Here is a 27814-nt window from a genome sequence, read left to right as displayed (position 1 = left end):
TTAATTTATATAGTTATTTATTTGCAGTCAGGAGGCATAGATGCAACAAGAAAGACATTGAGGAGTATATGGCCAACATAAACAAATATGGGTTAGAGACAAACACAAAAACAAAATAAAGATAAAAAAAAGAACTAAAAGGCTGATCCCTCCGTTCTAAAGAGAACCTCACTAGGATAACACCTCCAATAAATAAACACACACACCTCTATATAAAAGAGCTCTGTAATATTGGATAGAGATAAAGATATATTTCAGAAAGTCTTTGAAAGGACTAAGATGAGCTTGTAAAAGACTTAAGAGCACTGACAAGAAAAGAATCATTCTTCAGCTCATCCAAACATCATCTGCAGTTCAATTAAAGATTCAACAAAGCACACTAGCTTGACATCATTTTTAAAATGTGATTTTTAATTCTGTACATGTAATAAATGTGATGACAAGGTATTCAGTGTTGATTGCTTTTAAGGTCACAATTCCACATGTGCTTGACGTCGCTCGTTTGGAAAAACGGTTAGAAATGGTCAGTTTCTAATGAGTCCCACACTCCACTCTCAACACAGGCTTCCATTGCACAAAGATTAATATCCTAGAGCAGAGACTCCACCTGCACAAAACCATAAGCCTTCACACAGATTTAGAACATAATATCAAATCATAACTGATGCATGATGATCAAGCACATGTAATATACAGGTTACTAACAGTAAAGAAAAAAAAAAAAGAGAATTTAAAAGGGAACTCAATGAATGCCAGAATGCTTCTGTAATGTATGCCCAATTACTGAACCATCTGAAGGGACTTGACAACTCCCATCCTCCCGAGAGGCTCAACTCCCTGTCCGGGCATCCGTCGGGATCCATATTCCTCATCAGGACGCAGAAACGACACTAACGTATACGTTTTAGGCGTATCGCCGTCTTACGGTGGATGAGGGTGATGGCAAGGAGAAAAAAAAAGCGTGCAGATAATATTCGTCAGGCTCTTGAACAGCTTTCCCTCTCTCTTTCAAAGATAAAGTTAATGCATAGACTTTTATTTCAAATGTTTTCTCAGAGTAAAAGACATTTTGATTGATTAACAGCACACTTCACACTCCCACAGAGTCTATTAGGTTTTTCGCACACATTAAAAAGGTGAAAATTACAAAAATTAGACAAGATAAACAGAATAACGGATGAAAAAGGAGAGACACGATCAGTAAGGCCAAGGTTGAGAGCGATAAATCAAAGGGAAACAGAACTTAAGCAGAAAAAAATACAAATAATTGGGTAGAAATGAATCTAACTTGTTCTAAAATATCTTTCGATTCATATTGGAATAAGATGAAGGATTTCATTTCACTGTATTCCGAGTAGGTCTAGATTAATTTCTTATGCGGTTTTTTTCTGTCCCTCTGTACCTAGAGGCCATCAATCAGTGCTAGTGTTTCTCACAGTCAAAACACCCAGTACAATCAGCATCGAAGTTCACAGTCAAGCACACTCTAAAACCAGGTAGCTGTTCTGAAGATGTGGGTTTCACAAAGTGGGTTAAGCTCTAATTGAAGCTACGTAACCTGATCCCAGATCAGCTGTAGAGCGGTAACAACAGCATATCTGCTTCCCATCACACAGTCTCACAAGCCTGCCATCAAAAGAGAGGAGGAGAAGGTCGGGTCAAAACTCCCACCACTAAAACCAAAAGAACACCGTAATCTGACGAAGCAACATTTCCTTTACATGGTGGCGTCTTCCTCAAGAGTCTGGGTGGATGAGATTATACTTGAGGAAGAGAAGATGATGGGCAAAGGGATTTTGTTTATAATGTTAAATAAAAAGTTAAAGCGCTTCTGAGTACAGAGCCAAGGGAGGAGGAGGAGGAGGAGGAGGGTGGACCCGATGCTCCTAGCTCAGGAGCTGACGAATCTCCTTGTGCATGTGACACAGGAAGTCCACATAAGAGGCCCCACCGTTGTTGCTCTTATCCTCCACCAGGAAGTGCTTGAAGATCAGCTCCAGCTTGTCTTCCTGTTTCACCACCATGAGCTGAAAGACAACAAGATCATCAATTCATTCATTCTTAGGTAAAAAATAAATAATTAATGAAAGTAAACTAATGGAGGAAAGAACATTAGTAGCAGTTGTAGGCCACCCATCCATTAAAATTAATTAATTAATTAAATCCCCAGCATGGCTATGTGGTCCATAAAGAGGTCACGGTGTGTGACCTTTCACACAAAGTGTGAAAGCAAGCTAGGCTCTTTTTCCATGCTTAGTTCCTTTTTTGGTCTAAATATGGTTCTTTTAAGGAGAACTCAAGTGTAAAAACACCCTATAATCATGAGTGACCCAGTAGTGAGAAATAAATCACAGATGAACATTAATCTGGACTGGAAAATCCTCCCCTTTTCCCCTTAGTCAAAGTCATGGATAATTCCTGGATTATCTTGCCTTCATATACCCCATACTCATCACATTTTGCTAATAATTTTATTGTACTGAAGTAAAAAAAAATAAAAAATTCAACACAAATGATCCAAGCTTTCAGAAAAGTAAACAATCTTTTCAGCTGCCCAAATCACAAAAATCTGCAAAAGCATAATATCAAGCCCTGTGACGTATTTACCTTCATGTATCGTGAGCGCTGTGCCCTGACAGACTCGATAATCTCCCTCAGTCTCTTTGAAAAAGGATTATCCAAAGCCGGCAGAGAGGTCTAAACCAGCAAAACACACAATAAAAATTGCCAATGTTCACATAACATTTTTAAAGACAAAATTTAGCATGCAAAAACAGTTCAAGTATCTTGGGTAAAGTGTTAAAGTTTCATGTGCTTATAAGGTGGAGCTATAAAACTGCTTCTGTATGAGGTAAAAACCAAATGATTTATGGACAATATGCATGCGTTTTATTCCATTTTAAATATAGCATTTATAAAGGGTCGTACCATGCCGGGGTCTATCTGGCTGAAGGCAGTTGTGCCAAAGATGTTCTGAAGCAGCTCCTGCTGGGCATTGACCCCCACCCAAAGGAAAATGTTCAATCCGTTCTCTAAGAGGTACACTCCTCCCCTAGACAGTCTCTCCTCAGAGTCTCTCACTGCCACAGGCAGAGACATGCTCTCAACATCCAGCTGTTGCTGTAGAGAAACCGAGAACGTAACCATCACAGCTCAATTACAATATCAAATGGGGTGATATTATTGTGTTTGTCTCTCACCAGCGGAAGCAGCCGAGGGTAGAAGAACACATGGCTTTCGGCCACATCCATAGCACTGACCAGCTGTCTCAGGTAGGCCCGGTCATCCAGGGAGACGTCCGCCCCGGGCTGCAGAACGTCACTCTTCAACACACAGTTCAGATACACGGGCAGCAGCTTCATACATTCTGGTAGAATCAACTGTACACAGAGAAATAGACAAGAAAATATCAATACAATGTAGGATGACAGAATTACTGAGATCTATATGAGAGCGGTAAATATATACAATTTATTTGAATCGTGATTAATCGCACAGGCCTACTTCATTAATCTTGTTTAACTTGTTTATTTTGTCGTTGTTTGCTATATCCAACAAAGTAAACTATCTAGGGCTGCAAAAACTAATTGGTAAAATCGATTATTATCGATAATGAAAATAATCAACAACGAATTTGATTAACAATTAGTCGCGTCTGCGCGCTGTGACCGGAAAACAATCAGCCAGTCATGTTGCTTTACAGTAGTGAATTACCCATTTATAAGGACAAAACGCACATGGAAAATAGCGGAGGACAGAGTGAGCTGCTGAAAGGTACATGATCCAAATTGATATAAGGAGTCCATATAGTTCATAAATTTATGCACACCAAAGCACCCATGAAAAAAACCTTTTCAGAATTCAGTGTACAGTATGTGTACAGTGCAACAGCATAAAGCTTGTTTAGAGCTTGTGATACAGATAAAGAACACATGGAGATAAAAAAAAAAAAAAAACAAAAAAAAAAACTATCCACCTTGACTCCATATACCAACTACAGGGATCCATTCAGAATTACTAAACACAGCAACATACACAAGACAGATAAAAACATTATGCTGAATGTGTGTGGAAACCGTGTACTGAATGTAGTGAAATGTGTGTCTGTGCATTGTGCATGAATACAATGTGCGATCAGTGCATCGAGAGCACACATACACTGTTTGTTTGCACATCAATATAACGGACTCACGCATGCTTACTGTACCACTCCTGCACGTCACCGCAATCGTCTTTACAATCTGCATCTATCAAAACTTTACAAGCGAGGACGCTGGTTTGCTTCATTCAGCCGAGAAACGTAGTTTGCGTATCATCTGGCCATTCAGCGGTGTAATGTTTTGACGTTCCGTTAAGTCTGTATTTCACACAGTGTGTTAGGGCTCATGCTCTTCAAAATATGACACAATATGACAGAGCTCATGTTTTAGAGCTGAACAGACTCTGGAATGGATTCACTGAAAATGGCCGCAAGTGAATCACTGTTCTCTCTGCCATCTCTGATGTAATAAGCCTGGTTTTCTTTACATTAGCGCTGTTTTGGACTGATTGTGTGAATGAATTTGCTTACTGGATAATTGGAGTTTAGCAGCTAAAAATGTGCTTCTGTGCTTCAGTAATTGATTTGCGTAATTTTTTTTAATGCCTTAAGGATTTTTAATTAATTGCATGTATTAACATTGACAGCCCTAATATAAATAGGGTTTAAAATTAACACTGACCAAATCCGGGTGAAAATCCACTGTGGCGAGGAACGCATATCAACACACTACCCAATTTGGCAGGTTACAATTCATAAATTATGTTCCGTCACTTTGTATTGCATCGCTATCAGAGCCCTTCACCTAAAAGGGGCCTCAAACATTAGTAAAACAATGCGTAAAAAGGGTCGCACGCAGAGAAACGCCATGCAGCGCCACGTCTTTGAAATTCCAACACATTATTTTCTAATCATCGTCATTCACATAGTTTTCCATTAAAATACAATGATTTAGGACAAATATATGTACGTACTGACTTCACCCTAGGAGATCTTGTATTGTACAAGATATTTATTGTATATACATCGCACTTTCTCTTTCCGTTTGCACTGTTTTTTCAAATACCTTACTTCAAACTCATCGACGCCACTGTTCATTCTTGAAGTGAACTTTTGCCTGTATTGTGATTAGATTCAATGTTTTGGATTGGCGCATTTAACTTGAGAACGCGAGTACAGAAAGACGCGACCGGTGTGCAATAAACCTGCCTGTGAGATGTCTGCGGTGTGGCGCTTCCCGTCTGCTGTGCCGCCAGAGCCCTAGGAGACAATTAAGAGACTACTTTTTCCAAACCGTTCTCATAAATGCCGCATGTCCAAGACTTTTGGGCAAAAAGCACCCTAGCGTATTTATTGCCACGTGCAGGTAATTATAAGAGAAGTCACAGAGAATTTTGTTTTTATTTTTATTTCCATTTTATTTTATTTTATATACGGTATCCACAAAGTATTGACTGTCGTAAAGCTGAAAACAATACAATGATTCAGAATCAGATTTAATAATAAATATATTTAAATCTAAGCTGTGACTTTGATGATGTGGTTTATTTCTGATATTTATGTTTTGTCTAGTAGATGTTCTGAATGGCTGGTAACAAATTTAATAGTGAGTGAAAAAGTAAAATTTCAAACCCTGTGTGTGTGTGTATATATTTTCAGTATAGAATATTTTAATTATATGTATATATACACACACTACCATTCAAGTCAAGAGTTTGAAAAAGTTTTCAGAAATCATTCTAATATGCTGATTTGGTGCTCAAAAAACACATCTTATTATCAATGTTGAAACAGTTCTGCTGCTTAATATTTTTTTTGGAAACCGTGATACTTTTTTTTCAGGATTCTGTGAATGAATAAAAAGTTCAAAAGAACAACATTTAAAACAAAAAGCTTTACTGTCAATTTTGATCAATTTAATGCATCCTTGCTGAATAAAAATCTCTCTCTAAAAAAAAAAAAAAAACCCTTACTGTCTCCAAACTTTTGAATAGTAGTTCAAAGGTTTGGGGTCTATATAACAACGAATCCTGGAAAAACGGATGTTTTTTTAATATTGATAATAGTAATAAATGTTTCTTGAGCAGCAAATCAGCATATTATAATGATTTCTGAAGGATCATGTGACACTGAAGACTGGAGTAATGATGCTGAAAATTCAGCTTTGCATCACAGGAATAAATCACATACATTTTAAAATGAATTCAAACAGAATATTTATTTTAAAATGTAATATTTCGCAATATTACGTTTTTTTTTTTTTACTGCATTTTTGATCCAAAACATGCAGCCTCTGTGAGCATAAGAGACTTCTTTCAAAAACAAAACTCTTACCAACCCCAAACTTTTGAATGGTAACTTGTGTATATATAAAATCATTAGAAACAGTATTTGTCTTTACTTACCTGTCCTGCTGAAGATGGACTGGCACAATTCTTGCGGTAACAGGCTAAGATCTGTGCACACTGATTCACCAGGCTATCACGTACATTCTTGGTAGGACTGCTGAGTACACTCCGATATGCTGCAAACACATACAACAATATATATATTTTTAAATGAATTCAGATGGTCCCAGAACAATTAATTATTTTTTAAACTGGACCTTTAAGACTCTTAAAAGAAAATGACCTATATTATGATTAACTAACATGTGAAATGCATAATAATGCCCCACAAAGCTGCTGAATATGTAGGTGTTGATGGTTATGATGATCAATCATGACAATTGATTCATGACTTTGCAGTCTAGTTTTATTAAAAGATGTGTGTAGACGGAGGAGGGAACTTTCCCTCTTGAAAACAAAACTAAAAACAAACCAAAATGAAAAACAAACCAAAGATTTAACAAAAAAGTTAAAATAAAATGAAAATAAAATATAGCAAAATAAAACAATCTTAAATGGGGTTGGGAATCAAAAATCGATTCTAATTCTGGAATCAAATGCTTAAGGTCAGGAATCAGATACTTCATTTCAATTCCTCTTATCGATTCTTTTGTGTGCATTTTACTGACTTTAAACCTTCTGTGCTAAGCACACAATCCAAAACATACGCACAGAAAGCTGCCTCTCAAACTGTACAGTGCGTGATAATGAACAGAGTTCTCTTCCGTATCTTTTTGCACTTGAATGGACAAATACACACAAAAATGTCAAAATATCCTCGTAAACAGTCGGTTATGTCATTAGTAAACAAACAGTTGACAAAGAAAATGTATGTGTAACAGTATAAATGGATCTGTGCAGCTCTTAAAGTGACAGCATTCATGCTGCCGTAACGTTAATCAAGCAACTAAAGCTGTAATGTATGTGTAATTTATTTATAAAGTGCAGTGTTATTTTACATTTGATTTCGGTTTCTGTACCTGAAAATCTTAAAACACTTTTCAATCATATCTTTGTTCAGTTGTTCATTACTGAGTGTTTACTTGTCTTTAATAATGCTTGAAATTTATATTAGTTAGGCTAGTTGTTTTTGCTTTGATATTTTTAAATCCTTGTGTAAGTGTTCCTTAGCCTGTTGATTTTTATTTATCGTTTTAAGCTACAATGAAATGTTTTGCAATAAGACTTAGAATAAATGTAAATGATATCCAAGTTTCTTTTTTTTTTTTTTACCTTATTGGAATTGAAAATAGGAATCTGTGCAGAATCGGAATTGTTCAAATTAAAACGAAACGAGATAACAGAGGTGGCCCATAGAATACTACTGCAGGAAGCAGTGAGAAAGTGTTGATCCAACCGGTTTAAGAGGATGTGTGTGGTTTCCCTCACCATATTTGACGAAGAAGTTGATGATGGTGTCAGTCTCACAGTTCCTGTACAGGTCTGCCAGCTGAGAGCAGCAGTTCACTGCCATGTTATGGATCCGAAGCCGTCGCTGACCGTTGCAGCTGGTGTATAGAACAGCACACTGAAGGGAGAGCAAGAAGGAAAAAAAGTACAGACAAAAAGGTCAGCACAGCTGAGGTGATTAAATGTTGAGCTGACTGAATTCAGTGTAGCTGACACTTCACATATGTGTGCAAGACTAGACACACACACACCTGCATTAAAGCTCCAGTTTCCTCGCTGAGCTTGTCGTCATGTCTGAACTCCACGGTAACGGTCTTGTCACAGTCTAGTCCTGCCAGCTCTACATCTGTGGTGTTGCTCATGTAGAAGGAACCAAAGAAGTCGGTTGCCCGGATACCTGCAACAGCACCGCACACAAATTCAACTCAGCCTTTATGCCAGTATTTTAAATCAATGACAAAAATGTAATAAATAAACAGGAAGTGGATGAAGGTCAAATGGCTTTATCATGTCTTTGAGAGTTGTGTAATAAATATTTATAATAATACGTAATAAAAAAATTGGGACCAAAGAACAGTGATACAAACCAAATCATAAAATTACACATTTATAAATTTGGGCTTTTTGTGGGGCAATTACAAATAAATCTGTCGCGGTTTGAAAGTGGCCCTCTTGGCTTTTGAAGTTGAGCATCTCTGTCATAATGAGAGGGGATTTACACCACCGTTTAAAATGCTGAAATAGTAATAAGAAATGTTTCTTGAGAAAACATTTCTTATGAACATTTCTTATGATTTCTTGAGAAAACATATTAGAATGATTTCTGAATGATCATGTGACATTGAAGCTGCTGAAAACTCAGCTCTGACATCATATGAATAAATTACATGTTAAAATATATTAAAATGATAATATTTTAAAACTGTTTTACTGTATTTCTGATAAATGCAGCGTTGAATTAGTATGAGTGAAACTTCACTGAACTCTTTTTTTTAAAATCATACCAACCTCAAACTTTTGGATGGTAGTGTATAAATATATTGTGGTAAGTAAATGGCAGGATAAAGAAAAATCAAACAATAACATAAAAAATCTGGTGTATAGAGCTGTATATTCACCTGTGCTGGTGCGGACCCTCATCACTGCATCAAAGCCCACCTGTTTCTGCACATCTCTCCGCAGGTCATTGAGGAAACGCTCCTGGTCAGTCGAAGCCTGAAATAAACCATAATGCGAATAATCATAATGCATGTTGTTTATACAGGAGATTTCTTTGATCTGGTCATGTATGGTAATATAACTGAGTGGTATAGTTCTCTCTTACCTGGAAGTAGGTGTATTTGTAGATGGATCCACCTGTTGAAGTGGGGACCACCCCTAACGTTGCTACATCAACATACTGGTTGGGAAAGATGAAAAGGTCCACACAGCAACCCTGCGTCACACACTCCTTGGCTAAGGTGTTGTAAAAACTAACTTGTGGCTGGAATAATGACTGCAAAAGAAATAGGAGGAACTTCAGGATGTGTCGAATGGAGAGGGTCTTCCTAAAAAAACGTCCTTATAAATACCACAATAAAAAAACTCATGTTACAATTAGGGATGGGCGATATGGGCTTATATAAATATAATTATATGGGCGATAGAAATATATCACAATATTACTGGTATTTATTGCGATAACGATATTAATCATGATATAAATATAGTACCATTCAACACTGTTTTTGGCTACAAGTGATAGCTGTATGCATTCTTGAGAGCCTCAGAAACACAAACATTGATCTAAAGTAAAACATACACATCATCAAATAGGCTCCTATAATATATAAATTATATAAAAGAATAAAAAAAACAGTAAAAATCCAAACACCAGCCCTTGCAGAAATGGAAAAGCTGCAGTTTCTTCTGTAAACATGCAGATAATGTTTAAATAGGCCTAGTCCAACTGTACTGAAAAATCTCACACAATAATAATTCAAATCAATTACAAGTTTGAAATGTAAAAAACTAACAATAATACTGATAAAATAATAATACTACTGCGAATTCTATTAATAACAATATAAACCGCACTAAGGATTGATGAGCTACTGGGTTCATGAATATTAATCACGTTGTCTGCGTTCGCTCGAACTGCCAATGAGATTGCATTAGTTTCTGCTTGCTCACAAAGGCTGAATAATTTTAAATGAACTCCATTCTTTTTAAGAGGAAAATACAACAAATAATATTGTTTACATGTAGAACGTCAATTCTGCGTGGTATGTAAGACTCTCTCTTTGAGTGTGTGAGAATCAATGTTACAATGTTCCCATAGTTCTCAGTCTCTGTGGTGACAATACATTTTCAACTTCCACTGTCTGTATATTCAAGATTGCTTCTTTCAGAGACAGACAGAAGAGATTTGAGAGGAAACGGTCATGGTACCTTCTCTTTATCAGTGCCCACTAGTTTCTTATCCTCTCGGTTCTTCAGTTTGCCTGGAGCCTCAGCAATGGGAAGAGACGAGTGGAAAACAAAGAGCTTTCCAGCACAGTCTGCAGCCTAGATGACAAAACAGAAATGTCATTATAACCGGAATGTTTGCACTCAGGGTAGACAAAATACTCAAGCCAAAAAAACAAACAGAACAAAAAATTCTTCCATGAATAACACTACACTTTTCCGAAATGCTCCATGTAACGTCTCGAAAAGGTGCTACAAGGCTGACATCATTTTGAACCACAATGAGTTGTGGGAATCATTAACATTCATATGATGATGTACACTCACTGTAGACTATGAAACTTGTGCTGATGCAGTAAGATCACATACCTTGAGTGCTTCCAGCCCGGCCTGAATAACAGGCCCAAACACAGTCTCAGTTTCCCGCGTGTCTGCAAACATCTCAGGAATCTGATCCAACAAACTGGGGGGCAACAAACATTTTCATAATCAATCCACTTTGACAGTCAAAATTCAGGTACAAAGCCTTTAATATTTCTGTTTTTTTTTTTTTAAAGAAATTGTTCATTTTATTCATCAAGGATGCATTAAATTGATCTAAAGGGACAGTAATGACATTTATAATTGTACAAAATATTTATTTTTTCAACTTTCAATTCTTTAATGAATCCTGAAAAAAAAAAAAAGTTTTAAGATTTCCACAAAGATATTAAGCAGCACAACACAAATAATAAGAAATGTTTCTTTCTAGCACCAAATCAGCATTTCAGAATCATGAGAGAATGAATTCAGCTTTGCAATCACAGGACCACAGAATCATCATTTTAAATTGCAGTAATATATTACTTAATATTATTGTTTTTACTGTATTTTGATCTTACCAACCCCCAAATTTTGAATGGTAGTGTATAAAAATCAAAGCCTACCTCTCAATAACCATCCTGGACTCCGAGACATTGACCAGAAATCCATCCAGTAGGGGCACAAACATGTCAGCCACATCTGACACAACCATCATCTGTGGCTGGGCAAGGGAGGCCTTCACATTATAGAAATGAAGCACTTTATTGTAGGTGACAAAGCCAACTCGAATGTTTGATTCCACATCAGGATTCTCTCTGCAGGAACAATAAATAGGCAATGTCAAAATGATACTGTTGTACGTGCAAAAACACTCTCTCAACAGATTTTTGTAGTTGTTTCTGATGATTCAAACTCTCACCTGGGCAAGTAATCCAACAGTGTCTTCAGCTCCTGGCACACGATTCCCACCATTCCATTCTTCACAGCATTATAGGACACGTCAATCAGGAAGATGAAGGCTGGCGGTTGAGGAATCTTGTTGTTCTGTCAATAAATAATATTTAATTAAGCAATCTCACACATATCAACACAGATTGTAGTGGCACGATTTGAACTTATACTGTACCTTACAGTAGTCCACAGTAGCCATAAACTCATAACTGCCCATTGAGAGCTCCGGTCGGTCGTAGCAGTCCACCCTCTTCCCTGTGTGATCCAGATGCTGGAAGTAATGGGGAGGCACTAGAAGAGTGCAAGGAGAACAAAAACAAAACCATTAGATGTTGATTAGGATGAATTCAACATGATAAACGTGTTCCTGGAGCATGACTAACCCTCGGTGACACAGCTGCAGAAGCCACACTGGAAACGACGGCCACCTTCAATAAACTGCATGTACGGGCACATATAGGCCTTACAGCGATTACAGCGGATGGGACCACTTTCTCCATGATCCACGAGATATGGTGGTGACTGCCAGTAAAAAGAAATGACATGCCATTACCCACAGGCCCTTTTGCAATCATTTTCAAGGCAATAAACAACATTCATTTGTGGCCTTTTACCTCATCTGGAGGCAGAGTGGCCAGGGGTTTAATGACAGCAGCCAGGGGCACCTGGGACTGTTTCGCCATGTCAGCATTGCAGGGCACGTTGTAGGCTGTACAACGGATGTAGCGTGGACTCGCATTCCCTTTAAAGAGATGAATATAATGCATATTTTATTCAAACCCGTAATATCGTGGAATAAAGCCTATTGTTATACTATGATAAAAAAAAAATTATGCAGAATAAAGAATTTAGTATGTATATTAAAGCTAGTTTTCCATTCCAAACATACACTAAATATATCCAATCGCTATTCTTACCTTGATCTCTAGCTTGGAATTTTGTGGTGACAAGAGGTGGGGCTTGACCTCTGACCCCTGTAGTAAAAGGTTCACTTCCCTTGTTTGCTTTATCATCCTCGATAACCTGAATCTGAGAGAACAAACATCAGCCTATGAAAGAGTGACACACCTTTATTCATGAACAAACACAACCCAACCCAACCTTACACCTGATAAACCTCTGTATGCCCATAATATAGAACTGATCCAAACAGGATCAGCAAGTTTAAAAGTTTAGTGCCACATCTGATCATCTAAAACAGATTAAAGGAATATTCAGGGTTGAATAAGTTAAGCTTAATAAACAGCACCTGATACATGCTGTCTCAATCTGTTTGGCTCTAATATTATTGAACAGTCCCATAGACTTACAAAACAAGAGCATATAGTGCCACAGGAATGAGTTCGAAAACTCAGAAACGAGTTAGCATGTTTTACTTTCCGGTTCCATCGTCCTAAAGTCAAATTGTTCTTGGTTAAATGCCTGAAATAAGGCCTGTGGTTATCAAGCCCACTCGTTGGGATGTTTTTATTGGTAAATATTATCTTGATGGAAAAAAAAATGTGCAAGAAACTGCATTATTATTAGCTTATTTTCTGCAAAAACCCAAAAGCCAATGGAAAATCTTTTTGCCAAGGGCAATCCAGAGTAATGTTAACTTTCGGGTTGGCCAACAAATTACATCAACCCTGCAGCTCTATTACTGCCCTCGTCATCCCATAGATGCCATCGACAGAGCTCGAGTAGCATCTTACCCAGAATATTCCTTTAAATGATGGGCCATAATGTTTACATTAGAGACAGCCTATTAAACCATAAATAAGAACATGCCAGTCATGCACACACCGTCACTAGCATGCGGGAGTGTTGATGGGAATGGTTTTGGGTGGGTACCAATGACTGCTCTAAACATTATAAAATACAAGTAAATTATCCAAAATCATTCAAAGAATCTATTGATTTAAATGGATAAAATAATGACGAAAATTGTGTCATTATTTACTCTCTCTCATGTCGTTACAAACCTGTATAACTAACTTTCTTCTGTGGAAAACAAAAGAATACATTTTGAAGAAAGTTGGGAACCAAACCATTGACTTCCGCAGTATGAACAAAAAAAAAGGCATAGAAGAAAGTAAGTCATCGTTTTGAAACAACATGAGGGTGAGTAAATGCTGACTACTCTCATTTTTGGGTGAACTATCACTTTAAGTATTCATGTTATACATGTGTGTCCATCTCAATAAGGAAGTTGGTCTGTTGCACAGAGCTATCATGTAAGCTCCATAATAAGAACAGAGAATAAAATATTCATCTAGATAGAGTCACTGGCATCCCTATGAGTAAGGAACGGAGAAATCGGGATACAGTATAACAACACAGAACAGCAGAGAGACACGAGGCACTTACTGGACTGGGGATTGCGTCTGGGTCTATTCTATGTCTTGTTTTCTGCACAGGCGGCATGTCACAGGCTTGCTTTACATTTTAACAATTTAGTCAGCAAATTATAAGAGAGGAGAGAGATAGAGAGAGAATCCAAAACAAAAGGAAAAGAGAGAGAGCAGAGAAGATAAACAGAAGTGTAACCACAGTTACGGTTCCTCTGTTTTTTTTTCAGGCCTAGAATTACTGATGATTAATCACACTGTTTAGCAGGCAGTATAAGAGACATGTGTGCAGTTACTGCGAGGTGGCACGTGCACAATTTTCAAGCCTTGAAAAAAAAAAAAAATCTATGAATCTGGATGTTGTTGTCCTTGTTAATTATAGCCACCATAGTGCATGCACATCAGACACAGGAGACTCCAGAAGCCTTTCTTAACACAACCACATCACATCTATATACATAGATATTCTTTATTACATACTGAGGGTATGACTGTGTGTATGTGAGTGAGTGTTTATTTAAGTGCATCAGTACTGAAAATGATGGATTATTTATATATTTATATATATTTTTTTTCAATAGGGTTGGATTGTTTTTTTGAGTGAAATAAACTATGTACTTATTAAAGTATAGGTAAAACATTTTTATTAATCAGTATTTTTTCTAATAAAACCATTTTTGGAACGTTAATGTTAAAGAAGTAATGCATGAACAGAAAAGTTAAAATATCGTTTCTGCAAGGAGTGAACTAATTTGGTTTAAAGCCCTGTTAAAATCACACTTGAGAAATTAACACAGTAGATGTGTGGGACAAAGTGTGGAGGACAGTGATTTTTGACTGTGTGTGTGTCAGATTTGAGCCATTCATACCGGGCTTGGAATAGAATCAGGATCAAGCCTCTTCGGGGCGGCTGGTGCTGGGGCAGGTGCAGCGGGTGGCGCTCCATAATTTGGCTGCCCAGAATACGGTCCTGCATAGCCAGGCTGAGGACCTCTGACCTGCCCGAATGCACCTGGTAGGGAAAAAATATCATAGGCAAATCGATTCACAAAATCAAAGTCTTGTGAATTAATTAGGGTTGTTAAAATTTAGTTCACCCAAAAATACACATTTGCACTAGTTCCAAACCTGTATAGCTTCCTTAAATACACTGACATGTAACGGTCACATTAATGTTTTTAAATAGTTTTAGTTTATAGTTAGCAACAATGATGCGCACCATTTTGCTGAGGAGGATATCCCTGCATTCCTGGCTGTGGTGGTGGTCCTGACAGGGCAGCATTGATAGGACTAGGTGGCATGCCAGTTTGTGAAGGGGGTACATGATTAGCCTGTGCCATTAGAGGCCCTTGTGATGCCATTGGAGGACCTTGCATTCCAGCAAGGGGAGGCCTTGGTGGAGCACCAACTTGTGGTGGAAACCCAGTATTGTTTGGAGGTGGACCTGAGTGGTAAGGTGAGGGTTGGGAAACTGGTGGTTGGGGTTGCATGCCTCCTGGGAGCTGAGATGGAGTTGAGGTGGGTGGTGGCCCTCCAGGGAAATTGGAGAGTTGTGAGGTGGGAAGTGGAGGTCTTGGGAAAGAGGGCTGTGTTGGAGGAAGTGGGCCTCCATATGACTGGGTGGGACCTGGAGGCAGGGCTGTGGAAAACGGAGGCTGAGAGACAGGCGGAACTTGAGAGAAGGATTGTTGAGAAACAGGTGGTGGGGCTTGGGGCTGAGTGGGGCCAGTGGAGGAGAAAGGCGGGGCAGCATTTGGGAAAGGCTGCTGGGCAGGAGGTGGAGCTCCGTAATAGGACCTAGGGGGAGCCTGAGCCATAGCTTCAGTAGGCGGAGGCTGTGTGGGAGCAGTGGAGGTGAGTGAGAAAGTGGGAGGAGCTGCAGGTGTGTAGGCAGAGGAGATTGGAGCCTGGGATATGGAGGGAGGGGCTAGAAAAGAAAAAAAGAACAAATTGTTGATCACTGCAATGCTTTATATCTTTTTATGATGTTACATTTTTCAAAAAAGGTTATTTACCATAGCCTGGGCCTGCAGGGGATGGTGCAGTGGAGCCAACCTGCATGCTGGCCATCTGATTGGTCATCTGCTGCATGCTGACAGGTGGCGCTCCAAACTGCTGGTCGTACGGGGGCTGAGGACCAGAGAGATTCACCACAGCTGGAGTGTAAGGTTGAGACACTGGAGGCCTAAACGAACAATTAAAGTAAGATCAAAGTAAGACAAGACAATGCAGAGAAACCATGAAAAATAACTCACTTTGCATTCATTAAGCATCGAAGGGAAATTTTTTATAACCTATTTTTTATTGTCAACCACAAAAATGAAGAGGTAACACATAAGCCAAATAAAAATCGACAAAAGGGAAAGAGTGAAGGAACATGGTTATGTGCTGATATGACAGGTCACTGACCTCTGTGGTGGAGCACCCATCGGAGGTGGTCCATTTTGAGTTTCTCCGTGCCCAAACTGAGAATAGTTCTGGGCACCTGAGACAGGTGGTGCCCCTGAAGAGGGGGGTCCTCTCATACCTTTAGGAGGAGAGACAATAAATAATTAAACAGTTCAATGTTCGAGTGAAGGCCCGGGACACACCAAGCCGACGGTCAGCCATCGGACAATGTCGAGCAATTTTCGGTCGGTCGGCTTAGTTTTTTTTGGTGTGTTCCGCACCGTTGGCTATAGTCGGAAGCCGTCGGGTTTTTCTGGGCTGATTCAGCGTGTTGAATCTGCGTCAGGCCGTAGGTGAGAGAGAAAACTCTGATTGGCTGTTCAGCTTCGCTAACGAGTCAGTGCACATGACGAAAGTGATCAAAGAGAGCAGAGAAGTCAAGTTGGTACAGACAGAAGGCTGTTCTATTTTAAATCATCTTACCTGAGCATTTGAATGCACAAATATTTTCAAAACGAGCCGACTGGAATGAAGAAAGGGATCAGCGTGATGGATATCCAAAATGGTAAGTAAGCGCTGTTTTGTTTATGGTTTGTATATATCTGCAGTCCTAGTTTCGGTTTCCCTTTTTGAATGGCAAAAATAGACTATTGATACCTGCTGATATAGACAGGCATTTACTTACAAGCAGGACGCACATGCTAGTTGAGTCGCCTTTAGTCCTTTTGGTGTGTTCAAACGCAGCTGTTTTGCACAGTCAACTTTTGTCGCTGCTAGTTCTTTGATGTCAGCTTGGTGTGTCCCAAGCTTAACACACTTTTGATTTCAAACTTTTATGATTATCTGTGAGCAACAAAAGGCATTTATTATAAGCAAATAACGCAGCCTATAATATAGACTTGTTTGTCTTTACACTTTAGTCATTTTTTCTTTCTCTCTCAAAGAATAAACATGTAAAAATGTGGGACCTAAACAGAACGGAAGGGGATGAGAAAAAATTATTACAGGCCAAAAGCCAAAATGTATTTGTTGCAGTTGATTATTTGACTGGGTAAACCCAGCCCGAGCTGCCAGCAATTTGATTTCGCCCTGCAGCTCAGGCTGGAAACCTGTACATTCTTCTATCAACAGGTTTGTTGACACGTTTCCTGCCTGGAGTTTTCGCTGCAAAGTACGTCACCTGGATCATTGGTCTGATTGGTTGAAGGACTATCCAATTGTGTACAGAGTCATTTGAACTATGCCTGTTGATCACGCCTTTTGTGCAGCAGAAAATACAGAGCAGACTCCCCAGACTAATGTTCAATCTTAAAAGATTGAGCTTGGTCTGGTGATGGCCAGACTAGTTGATTACATCACCAGCCAAATGTGTGCAAAGCAAACCAATTCTGTATAGACATAAAGGGAATTTTTGCTTGTTTTTTTTGGTACCAGTGTCAATTTTGTACTGTGTATACAAGCATTACAAATATACCAAAGCAGTCAAATACCCCCCCCCCCTCCGCCCTCCTTGATTCTTGTAAGGGAAAGTAAGTTCACTCAATGAACATGTTAGGATTGAACATTAGTATGTTAATCATCCTTACATGTACTGAGACTATTGTAAAAAGAGAAAATTACTGGAAAAAAAAGTGATGTAAATATCATCAGGCAGGCAGAATGAATGTCTTTCCACAGCAGGCTTTTGACTGCATCCTGCTCTTTCCATTGCCACATGTGAAGCAGCGCCCAGCCATCCCGCACAATATAGGAAATTATAAATTGCAGGGAATAGAGAAGAGGACAGGCTGCTAAGCAGAATTAAACCAGTTACCTAGGTCAAGAGGAGAGGAGGAGGACAGGTCAGAGACTAAGTTTGTTGCAAGAGTCTTAGTGGGAAAGCTTGCATAAGGAGAATATCCTGCAATACAAGAAAGAGAGAGAAGTAAAAAATGGTAATAAAATGTGAAAACAGGAGATGACAGGCACAAAGAGGAGGCTGGGAGGGATAAATCTGGCTGTCACTTTCTTCTTCATGCTCTGAACAAGCACAGCTTGAATATACACAAGAATATATCTCACAGATTGACCTTAAGGCCCTATTAAATGATAATAACCTGTCATAAACATTTTCTGAATCAGTCACAATCATATTGTACTTTCACCCCCCTTACCTTGCGGTGGACCTTGTTGGTAGGCAGAACCCGGCCCGTTATAAGGTGCGTACTGAGCTGGATATCCCGATGGCACGTGGCCAGCCCCATAGCCAGGCTGAGGGTAGCCCTGATACCCAGGCTGAGGCTGCCCATAAGGAGAGGCCATGTGAGGTTGCTGGTTGACATTCATTCTCAGTTCATCCCTAACTCTGAAGAGAGGGCAGAAAAAGGGGGGAAAGGATAAGGAGATAGTGAGTGAGTAAATCTATATTTATGAGGTACTGCTGTGAGAAGTGCTTAAGAGGTCTTGTTAGTCGCTCTGATGCTTTCAGTGGTCTAAAGACATGTGCTGCTGGACTGCTGGCACAGCAAAACTCCCGACTAATCATTTAAGCTCAGACCAGTGCAGCAAATGTTGACATAAAAAGAGAAATTTGCCCAAAAAGCTCTTTCACTCTTCAAGCCAAAAACGCTTTGGGATTTCTAAAAGCAAGCAACACAAGGAAGTCGATGAGCAAACAAATAACGTGCATTTCACTTTAATTTTAAGCATCAGAATCAAAATGATGATGGCAAAACCCATTTCAGCATAGATTTAGCCCTGTTTAAAGTGAAATATGATTCAGTAATCGAGAGGAATTGTTAGTGGAAAATGTAGGCCTAATAACCTAGGCCTACATCTCATCTGTTGTATTCTATGGTCAAATAATAAATCAACTCCCTTAAAGTAAGCATTAGCAACCCTTTTAACTTGCATAATGTGACATTTTTTTTTTATGAAAGTTTAAACAAAAATTACAACAGGATTTGAATTATCAAAGGGGAATTAATTGGATCATGTTGCAGATCAGAATAAAGCCAGATGTTAATGAAAGCTTGCAGTGGATCATGGAAGACTACGTGGAGGTCAAGTTCATCCTGAAGATGGTTTCGCCATCATTAATTTGGTAACACTTTAGTTTAGGGTCCAATTCTCACTATTAACTAGTTGCTTATTAGCATGCCTATTACTAGATATTGGCTGTTTAATAGTACTTATAAAACACATATTAATGACTTATTCTGCATGACCATATTCTACATCCCTTAATCCTACCCAATACCTAAACTTAACAACTACCTTATTAAACTATTAATAAGCAATAATTAGGTGTCTGAGTCAAAAGTCGTGGTTAATAGTCAGTTAATAGTGAGAATTGGAAGTGTGACCATTAATGTTATTAAATGAATGTTAACAGGCATGAAACTTTCACATTAACTATTGGCAATAATTTAGATAGGTTAACAAAAGTAGCCTAAAATATCTATATTTGGATAGTTAGCATTAACTAACAGCCCACATAGCAAAGTAAGTATTGCCAGCCAATTGAGCCAAATAAGAAAAAGAAATTCAGAAGTTATTTTGTTGTGATTAATGAAATTATGTATTATAATTAAATAAATAAAATAAAATGCATTAATAAAGTAAAAAAGGTTACATTTTGATTTCATGTCAACTTTAAATTATGCCTGAAAAACCTTGAAGTGAACCTTGATCATTTTAAAACATAGGCATAACACTACTTAAAGGAACACGCCGACTTTTTGGGACTTTAGCTTATTCACCGTATCCCCCAGAGTTAAATAAGTCCATAACTTGTAAGTGCCGTGCCGTAACTCTGTCTGATGCACCCACCGCTAGCCTAGCTTAGCACAAAGACTGGAGGTAAACAGCTCCAGCTAGCATACTGCTCCCAATAAGTGACAAAATAACACCAACATTTTCATATTTACATGTTATGATTTGTTTAGTCACAGTGTGTACAAATAACAAGGTCACATGAGACACAGCCATCTTCTAATCATATACATACTGGGAACTATATTCTCAGAAGGCGAAGCACTGCTACTTGGGCGGAGTGATTTGCTCCAGTCTAACTTTGGGGGATACAGTGAATAAGTTAAAGTCCCAAAAAGTCGGCGTGTTCCTTTAAGAGGACTGATGATAGACAACAAAAACATGACCTATTTTCAAAAGAAAGCACACCCGAATAACATTCAAAGAACATAGCATATATCTGACGACAATACTTCCACACCCATCCCAAACATCTGAGACTCATGACGAACTGAAGTAACTCCTGAAGCTGTTAACATTATAGTGTTTAATAGTGTCTCTCACATATCAATTTCACAAACATCAATGAAACACAAGCAGATTGTAGTCTACTCAAATGACACGATTAGTGCAAGCACACTTGCTTTCTTAATAGCAGATGTTACAATGAAATCAAAATGCATATGGAAAGTAGATTCAACAGCTTTCATGAAATATCTAGATCTAGACTTCAAAACATCTTCTGTAAAAATACTGTTCCTCAGGTTTATAGTAACAGCTGAGAAGCTTGAGCACAACGCAGCCTTGAATAATATGTTGAATAATTCAAGGCAATGGATACCGTAATAGTATACAGTATCCCATGTGTAAGGACTTCCAGAGATAAACACACTAATTTTCCATCTATCTGTCTGAAATGAAATGACAGGCCCTCTGCATGACCTGAATATACTCATCGGAGTTGTGTACAAGATCACAACATGGGTGACAACATTACGTAAAGGGAATCCAGCAGACGTGGAAATTCAAGACTCAAACTCGAGTCGCAAGTCTTTTGACCCAAGCAACTGGTTTCATGACCTAAGGCTTAAAGACACTGATGATCAAACAACCAAGCTGCCTCTAAAATTGCTTGTCTATCTGTGGATTTGACCAAAAAGCATAGTAGAAAAGTAAGATCCTCTAATGAAGATAGAGATACAGTTGTCAATAAAGGGGCGTGGTCTAGAGTAAAATAAAACATTTCTCAGTTACCCATTAATTTACTATTGGGGAACACGAAGAGAAATGTCATTTTTAATGGATTTTCATAAAAAACTTGCATTAAAGTTGTTCAGTTTAAGTGAGCATAACTATCTTGACAACTTAAGAAAACAAATGATGCATTTCACTCCACGTCAGAGACTCAAACGTGTCTGGAAACCAGTGTCGTGCTTTCACTTTCATGCACACAGATTTGGAAAATGTAAGCAAAAGAGAGGGACATGAGCGTGTTACGCGAATAAAAAAAACAAAACATCTAAAATACATTAATATCATGATATTAAGAGACTCAAAGTAGAAGAAAAGTCAAACAACTTGAGAAACTAAATCATAACATAAAAGTCAAACAGATGCATTACAGCACCAACACATGTGCTATTAAAAGTAAATAACATACTATTAACTGGGCCATTAAATTACATTACACACGTTATGCTTTAATAAATAACTGTATTTTTTAAATCACTATGTGGCGTGCGAGGACATTAAATCCACTCACTCTCTCACCTCTTGCTAAGCTAATTTGAGATGTTTACCGTTGCCGGTTAATAAAACACAATCAGGAAATTACCCACTTGGTCTGCCAACACGGATCTCACCTCAATAAACCCTTATATCGTATGAATTACAGCAAAATGTGTCACTTTAATGTATTAAATATAGATAAAACGCATAAATGACTCGACGCTGCGGCTCGCGCTGAATGTGCTAAGCTAAGCTAGCAGTGACAGGGAAATAAATAACCAAATAAAATAACAAATATCTAGCGCTATCTGACAGCTCACCTCATAAACAGCTCGATGGGTTAACGAACGATTCGTCGGGACGCCGTTCCGGTTCTAAACGCCGGTAAACGCGAGAAGACTACCGTTCTTTCACGGAAAGACCAGAGAGACAGACGTTTAATCCCTTCCTCACGCGCACCGGAAGAACTGAGGCTGTATGCCACGTCCACATCCGGTCATGATGAAGTGGTAGATTATGATGGAGGACATTTAACTTTCACGTTTTGGACAAATAGAAATGTGGCATATAAAAAGTATTTTCACAGAATTACCAGTAACTTGGTTGCTAGCTGACCTAAAGGTGTGGCTCGGTGAATTAGTCTAGGCTTAGTCAACGTCCCTAAAGCTCTAACCCTAACCCATACTTTTATTTAGCACCGACAGTACTAAATCTGAACAGTAAAGATATTTGCATTAGTGAGCAAACCTAACGGCCATTTGAACAATTTTATTAATTTAATAATTTCGAAGTAATAATAATTATTATTATCAATAATAAAACAAGTTATGTTTTAGGCTTTTATTTTGAAGTACATGACTTCCGGTAGGCCGGATTGCTATTTTCTTCCACAGAATTCAGTGTTGCTGTCATGGACTTACAGACATACGAGGCTTATGGAATTACCATTTTCTAAATTTTAGAAACACCACCCCTGTCTGGACAGATAGTGGCGGGGATGCGGCATCGACATGGGAAATCTTTTCGGGAAAAAGAAAGCAACTCGGGTGACCGAGCAGGACAGAGCTGTGCTGGTGTGTTAGACAGCTGCTAACTGGCTAATAAGTCTTACGAGAGAAGTACACATATAAACATACTATATATATATATATATATATATATATATATATATATATATATATATATATATATGAAAGTGCAGTTTATATTGTATTATATAGAAAACAGCTCTGCTATAGGATCATTACTGTACATCTTGTCACGTTTTCACTTTCATTTTATGTTTCTTTATTATTATTTGTGTGTGAGCAGCAACTGAAGCAGCAGAGAGATAAACTGAAGCAGTATCAGAAGAGGATCACTTTTCATGTAGAAAAAGAGCGACAACTGGCCAAACAGTTATTGAAAGATGGAAAGAAAGAGTGAGTGTGATCATGTCTCTCCTTGTGTTACTCGTAGAACTAGCAGGTCTAATTTCTAGACAACAAACAAACTGAATCTTCCTTATAATATTTTGTGTTTGTTTGTTCAGTAAAGCACTCCTACTCCTCAAGAAGAAACGCTACCAGGATCAGTTAATGAACAAAACTGAAAATCAGATAAGCAACCTGGAGCGGATGGTAAATAAAAAAGATCTTACCTCGAGAATGTTAGATATGACATGTTTTAACATGGTTGAACCTTTTTCTTTATTATTATTTTTTAATTTATCCATTATTCATGCATATCACAATCAGATCTATTTTTGTTTTACAGGTTCAAGATATTGAATTTGCACAAATAGAGATAAAAGTCATTGAAGGACTGAAAGTTGGCAATGATTGCCTGAAGAAAATGCATGAGGTATGTAATGAGAAATGAAATGTTATTCTTGGTCGTGCTCAGTACAATGTACTGGTTAATTTAACTTGTACAGCTATATCTCTATTCATTTTTTTTTCTGATGCCAGATGCTGTCCATAGAGGACGTGGAGAAGATCATGGATGAAACACATGATGCCATTGAGTATCAGAAGGTATATTTTACTTTTCAAAATCTAACTTGTAAGTTTAGTCTAAGCAGTTTATGTAACCGGCCACAGTAAAAGTTATAAGACCCTTTATTGGAATACATTTAGATATACAGTAGGGTCCAAAGAGAAAAAATCCTTATCTTTAGTATGTTTTCATATTAGCATAATTTGAGTAGAAAACTGAAATGAAAATTTATACAATGTGTCTGGTATGCCCTAAAATCTGTTCAGCGCTCACATGGTCAATGTCACACATTTATTAAAGCAACACTAAGGAACATTTTTTACCTTAAAATAATGTTTCCAAAATCGTATCAGTGGTTCATCAAGTCGTAACAGGGTGAAAGGCACTTCTGGATTCGCTTTGCAGCCCTATATCTGCTATAACCACACTATGCAAGTTTGCCAAACCGGGTCGCGTTTCTGTAGTTCGAATGAGACATAGGAAACCTACAAATTTGACTTGCTTTCAGAGCCGGACAGTAACTGAGTACATTTACTTGAGTACAGTACTTAAGTACAATTTTGAGGGATCTGTACTTTACTCGAGTATCATTTTTGGGGAGTACTCATGACTTTACTCAAGTACATTTGAGAGGCAAATATTGTACTCTTTACTCCACTACATTTCTATCCATAACTGTGAGTACCCGTTACTTCTTCTAAAGAAAAAAAAAAAAAAGGAAAAAAGAAACATCTCGGAAACCCTCTCAAATGTGATTGGATTGTGCAGGCGCCACTGATTGGGACAGCCTATCAGCAATCACCTTCAGCTTTCCGCCAAAGTCAACTCCATGGTCAGATTTAGATAAGAGACGAAACCATGGACGAATCAATGGATGAAGACGCAGCAGGTCCATCCTGGGAGCAATATTTTTTTTCCCAGGATGGTAGGGGAAGACTCATGAATATTCATTAGGGAAGTCATCCCTGATTGGTCTTAACCCCAGTGACGGGTAGGTTTAGGGGCGGGGTTATGGAGGTCATAAGACCCCCAGTGACGAGTAGGTTTAGGGGTGGGGTTCGGGGTAGGTCATCAGACCAATCAGGGATGACTTCCCTAATGACTATTCATGAGTCTTCCCCTACCATCTTGGGGGGGAAAAAATCGCATCCCGGGAATGTGCCAAGCCGTGGCCTCACCTTGCCAGACTATTTCAATTTTCTGAACAAGTTAATGATAGTTTTCGCTTCAAGTGTTTGCTGTGTTTACCAATGTAAGCACTGTGGCAGTAGTAATGCAATATTTAGAAAATGTACTCTTGATACTCAAGTACTTTTAAAAACAAGTACTTTAGTACTTTTACTTAAGTAGACATCTGACTGTAGTACTTTTACTTGTACTTGAGTAAAATTTAGCAAGGGGTATCTGTACTTTTACTCAAGTAATGTAGCTGTGTACTCTGTCCGCCTCTGCTTGCTTTACGTCAAGCATTACAATAGTCATTATTTCGTTTTTCTTCGTTTCTGATGTCGCAATACATCATACTTTCATGAAATCATGCAACATACTCTACCTTGTCTGTGGACATCGTTCATTCCAAAGCCGGTGCTAGATAAACAGCGAGTGTGCGTGTGACATTAGGCTGCGGGCGGCGAAATTATTTACTACAGCGGTAATGGACAATTCCGCTTCCAACCTGTAGGGCGACCGAAGAGGAAAAGTTCCTTAATGTTGCTTTAATGTGTACATTTCATTTGTGACCTAATAATAATGTTTCTTCAGTTCTCATAAAAAACTTTTTACATTTAAATGTTTCTAAATCCTAACACTCCCAGATTTAGATGAAAAAGTCTCCCACTGTACTCCTACAGTTGGATTTGTATGTTTTAACAGATTTTTCTTCAGATTGTTATGTGCAACACAATGATCTTTTACTGATCGTTATTTGAATTTGAATTTATTGAAAGGATAGCCCCTTGAGATGTAACATCTCATTTTCGAGGGGCACATGCCAGAGAAATATTTCGACTGACATCAACTTTGTGTCAAAATGGAAGAAAAAAAAAAAGTCTAAAGATGAGCAGCCATAAAAGGCTATAATGATCTGTTATACTCTATGCCACATGTGCTACATCCTCAAATCTAGAAGAACTGAGAGGCAGCTGGATCTCACTCGCAGACACGCTGGGTCTCTTTTGTGCTTGTTGCTATTTAAATCAACTGTGCACGATGTACAAGTGGTTTTTCCCTCATTCCTGGTTGCCTGTGTGTGTGCAGCAAATTGATGATATGCTGGCGGGATCTCTGACCCAGGAGGATGAGGAGGCTGTGCTAGCAGAGCTGGAGGCCATCACTCAGGTGTGTACATGAACACACTCTGACAGCCCTTGCTACTGATGTTGTGTCAGCTGCTGTTTTTTCATCTACCTTATACATTTCCTGTTTGTGCTCAGGGAGATGCTGACCTTGAACTTCCTGAGGTGCCTGAAGAAGATCTACCAGAGGTTCCAGAGCAAGAGCCAGGTCTGTGTTTTCTTCTCTTTTTCTGTAGTAAATACTATGCATAAAGTGCACAGTATGCAAATACTTAGAAAACATGTTTGTAATGTTTCAGTGCGGGAGAAGGAGAGGGCGAAAAAGAAACCAGAGCGAGAAATGGTGGCAGTGTAAATAAAGATCTGTCCATCTGTCGTACCTCCATGTCTTCTCTCGAGCCATCCCACTGGAGACCCCAAGGGCTCATCCTAAACAAAACTCTGAGGAGTGATTAACAGTCCTCCTCCTCGTACATGTTGAAGACCCTACATCAATGGCATTTTTTAAAATTGTATATACACAGCATACTGTACGCCATTTAGTTTAGTAAGATGATCATTCTGAAGATCACTCTTAACAGTGCCTGGTCTTTCTAATCACCCTACAGTTTTGTCTGATCTTTCAATTATATATCAAAGGCATATCATGTCTAAGCTTGTCACTTTTTAATGCATGCATTACTTTTATTATAACAATCTCTGTCTGTTAAAAATGATTCCCAAACTTTAGTACGCCATGTTTTGTCACAAACCTGAAGCGTTTCCATTATGAGCATAAACTTTTACAAAATTTTCACTGTGCTGTAAGATGTCATTAAAAACTAAACTATGACAAGCCTGGCTTAAGAAGTAGTTCAAACTGATTTATAAATTGATAAATAAACAGCCTAGAGTTCAAATGCTGGTAGACTACAACAGAAATGTAATTTTAAAGTCAAACAACTTCTGTTCAGAGTCATTATGCTGTACACACAGTGTTTTGTTTTTATAAGTATACATGCATAAGATACAAGGACATGATGTATAGAAGCAAAAATTAATCACATTGTCTTTTTTGTATATGACTAACACACTGATTTATTTAAACTAAAATTTTCCCAGGTTAGCACTCTTTTACTGTACTGTGAATTCGCTGTTCATTAAGTACATTAGTTTATAGTCTGTCTTCCTCGTTTCATTTTGTAAATATGCAACAAAGGATTTTATGTAATAACTTTTCATCACTGTTGTGCCTGCACTCCCTGCAGGAAAAGGCATGTATATGTAGCAGCCACTAGGCAGCAGTATTATGCAAGGCATGTTTGCTACAAGGTTTGGCAGAAACGTGGTGTGCTACTGCAGGTACTTATCATGCGTTTCCCAAAATTTTCTCAGATACATCACATCTTAATTATAGAAACAAAAGTACACAAATGAGATGTCTTTATTATATTCTCATATAAACTACCTTTCGAAATGTGGGCAATGCATGCCAAGGCTGCATTTATTTGATAAAAAATACAGTAAAAACAGTAATATTAAATATTATAACACTTTAAAATACCTGGTTTCTATTTTAATATATTTTAAAATAAGATTTATACCTGTGGCAAAGCTGAATTTTCAACAGCTATTACTCTTTTAATTATTTTTTAAATCAGTTTAATGCTTTTAATACATTTTAATGCTTCCTTGCTGAATAAAACGTATTTCTTTTTTTAAAGCCCAAAATGTTTGCATAGTAGTGTACACAGTATGTCTGCAATATATATAAACACGATATGATAACTAGACGCAGCATTGACATCAAATGGAGATGTTTGTTGAAAACTCGAGCATCCCAGATGT

The 27814-nt window shown here is 38.2% G+C and overlaps 2 protein-coding genes across 5 annotated transcripts; one reads left to right on the top strand and one right to left on the bottom strand.

Moving 5' to 3' along the window:
• On the bottom strand, positions 1-22191 carry sec24c (SEC24 homolog C, COPII coat complex component). Of its 4 annotated transcripts, XM_084134350.1 has the most exons (24): positions 22037-22190; positions 18410-18600; positions 18070-18156; positions 16278-16395; positions 15884-16053; positions 15088-15795; positions 14738-14880; positions 12456-12567; positions 12153-12280; positions 11922-12060; positions 11714-11829; positions 11507-11631; positions 11211-11402; positions 10654-10747; positions 10267-10383; positions 9161-9331; positions 8955-9051; positions 8088-8233; positions 7816-7954; positions 6445-6563; positions 3201-3380; positions 2929-3120; positions 2608-2697; positions 1-2027 (listed from the first exon to the last, which is right to left on the bottom strand). In XM_084134350.1, the coding sequence occupies exons 1-24, from the start codon at positions 22039-22041 to the stop codon at positions 1887-1889; spliced, it is 3720 nt and encodes a 1239-aa protein (XP_083990476.1). In that variant the 5' UTR covers positions 22042-22190; the 3' UTR covers positions 1-1886. The 4 variants fall into 4 exon arrangements, with proteins under 4 accessions (XP_083990476.1, XP_083990477.1, XP_083990478.1 ...); XM_084134351.1 differs by lacking the exon at positions 18070-18156 and having other exon boundaries at positions 22037-22191; XM_084134352.1 differs by lacking the exons at positions 1-2027; positions 2608-2697; positions 2929-3120; positions 3201-3380 and adding an exon at positions 5087-5299 and having other exon boundaries at positions 22037-22182.
• A 22-nt stretch (positions 22192-22213) lies between these two features.
• Positions 22214-27148, top strand: chmp6b (charged multivesicular body protein 6b). Its single transcript, XM_084134349.1, has 8 exons — positions 22214-22789; positions 23028-23137; positions 23248-23335; positions 23472-23558; positions 23666-23731; positions 25950-26030; positions 26126-26195; positions 26287-27148. Exons 1-8 carry the CDS (start codon positions 22727-22729, stop codon positions 26340-26342), a joined length of 621 nt encoding a protein of 206 aa, XP_083990475.1. The 5' UTR covers positions 22214-22726; the 3' UTR covers positions 26343-27148.
• Positions 27149-27814: the final 666 nt, after the last annotated feature.

This window comes from Abramis brama (assembly GCF_963993115.1).
Source record: "Abramis brama genome assembly, chromosome: 14".
Taxonomy (NCBI): domain Eukaryota; kingdom Metazoa; phylum Chordata; class Actinopteri; order Cypriniformes; family Leuciscidae; genus Abramis; species Abramis brama.
This window is presented reverse-complemented; position numbering and strand designations above follow the sequence as displayed.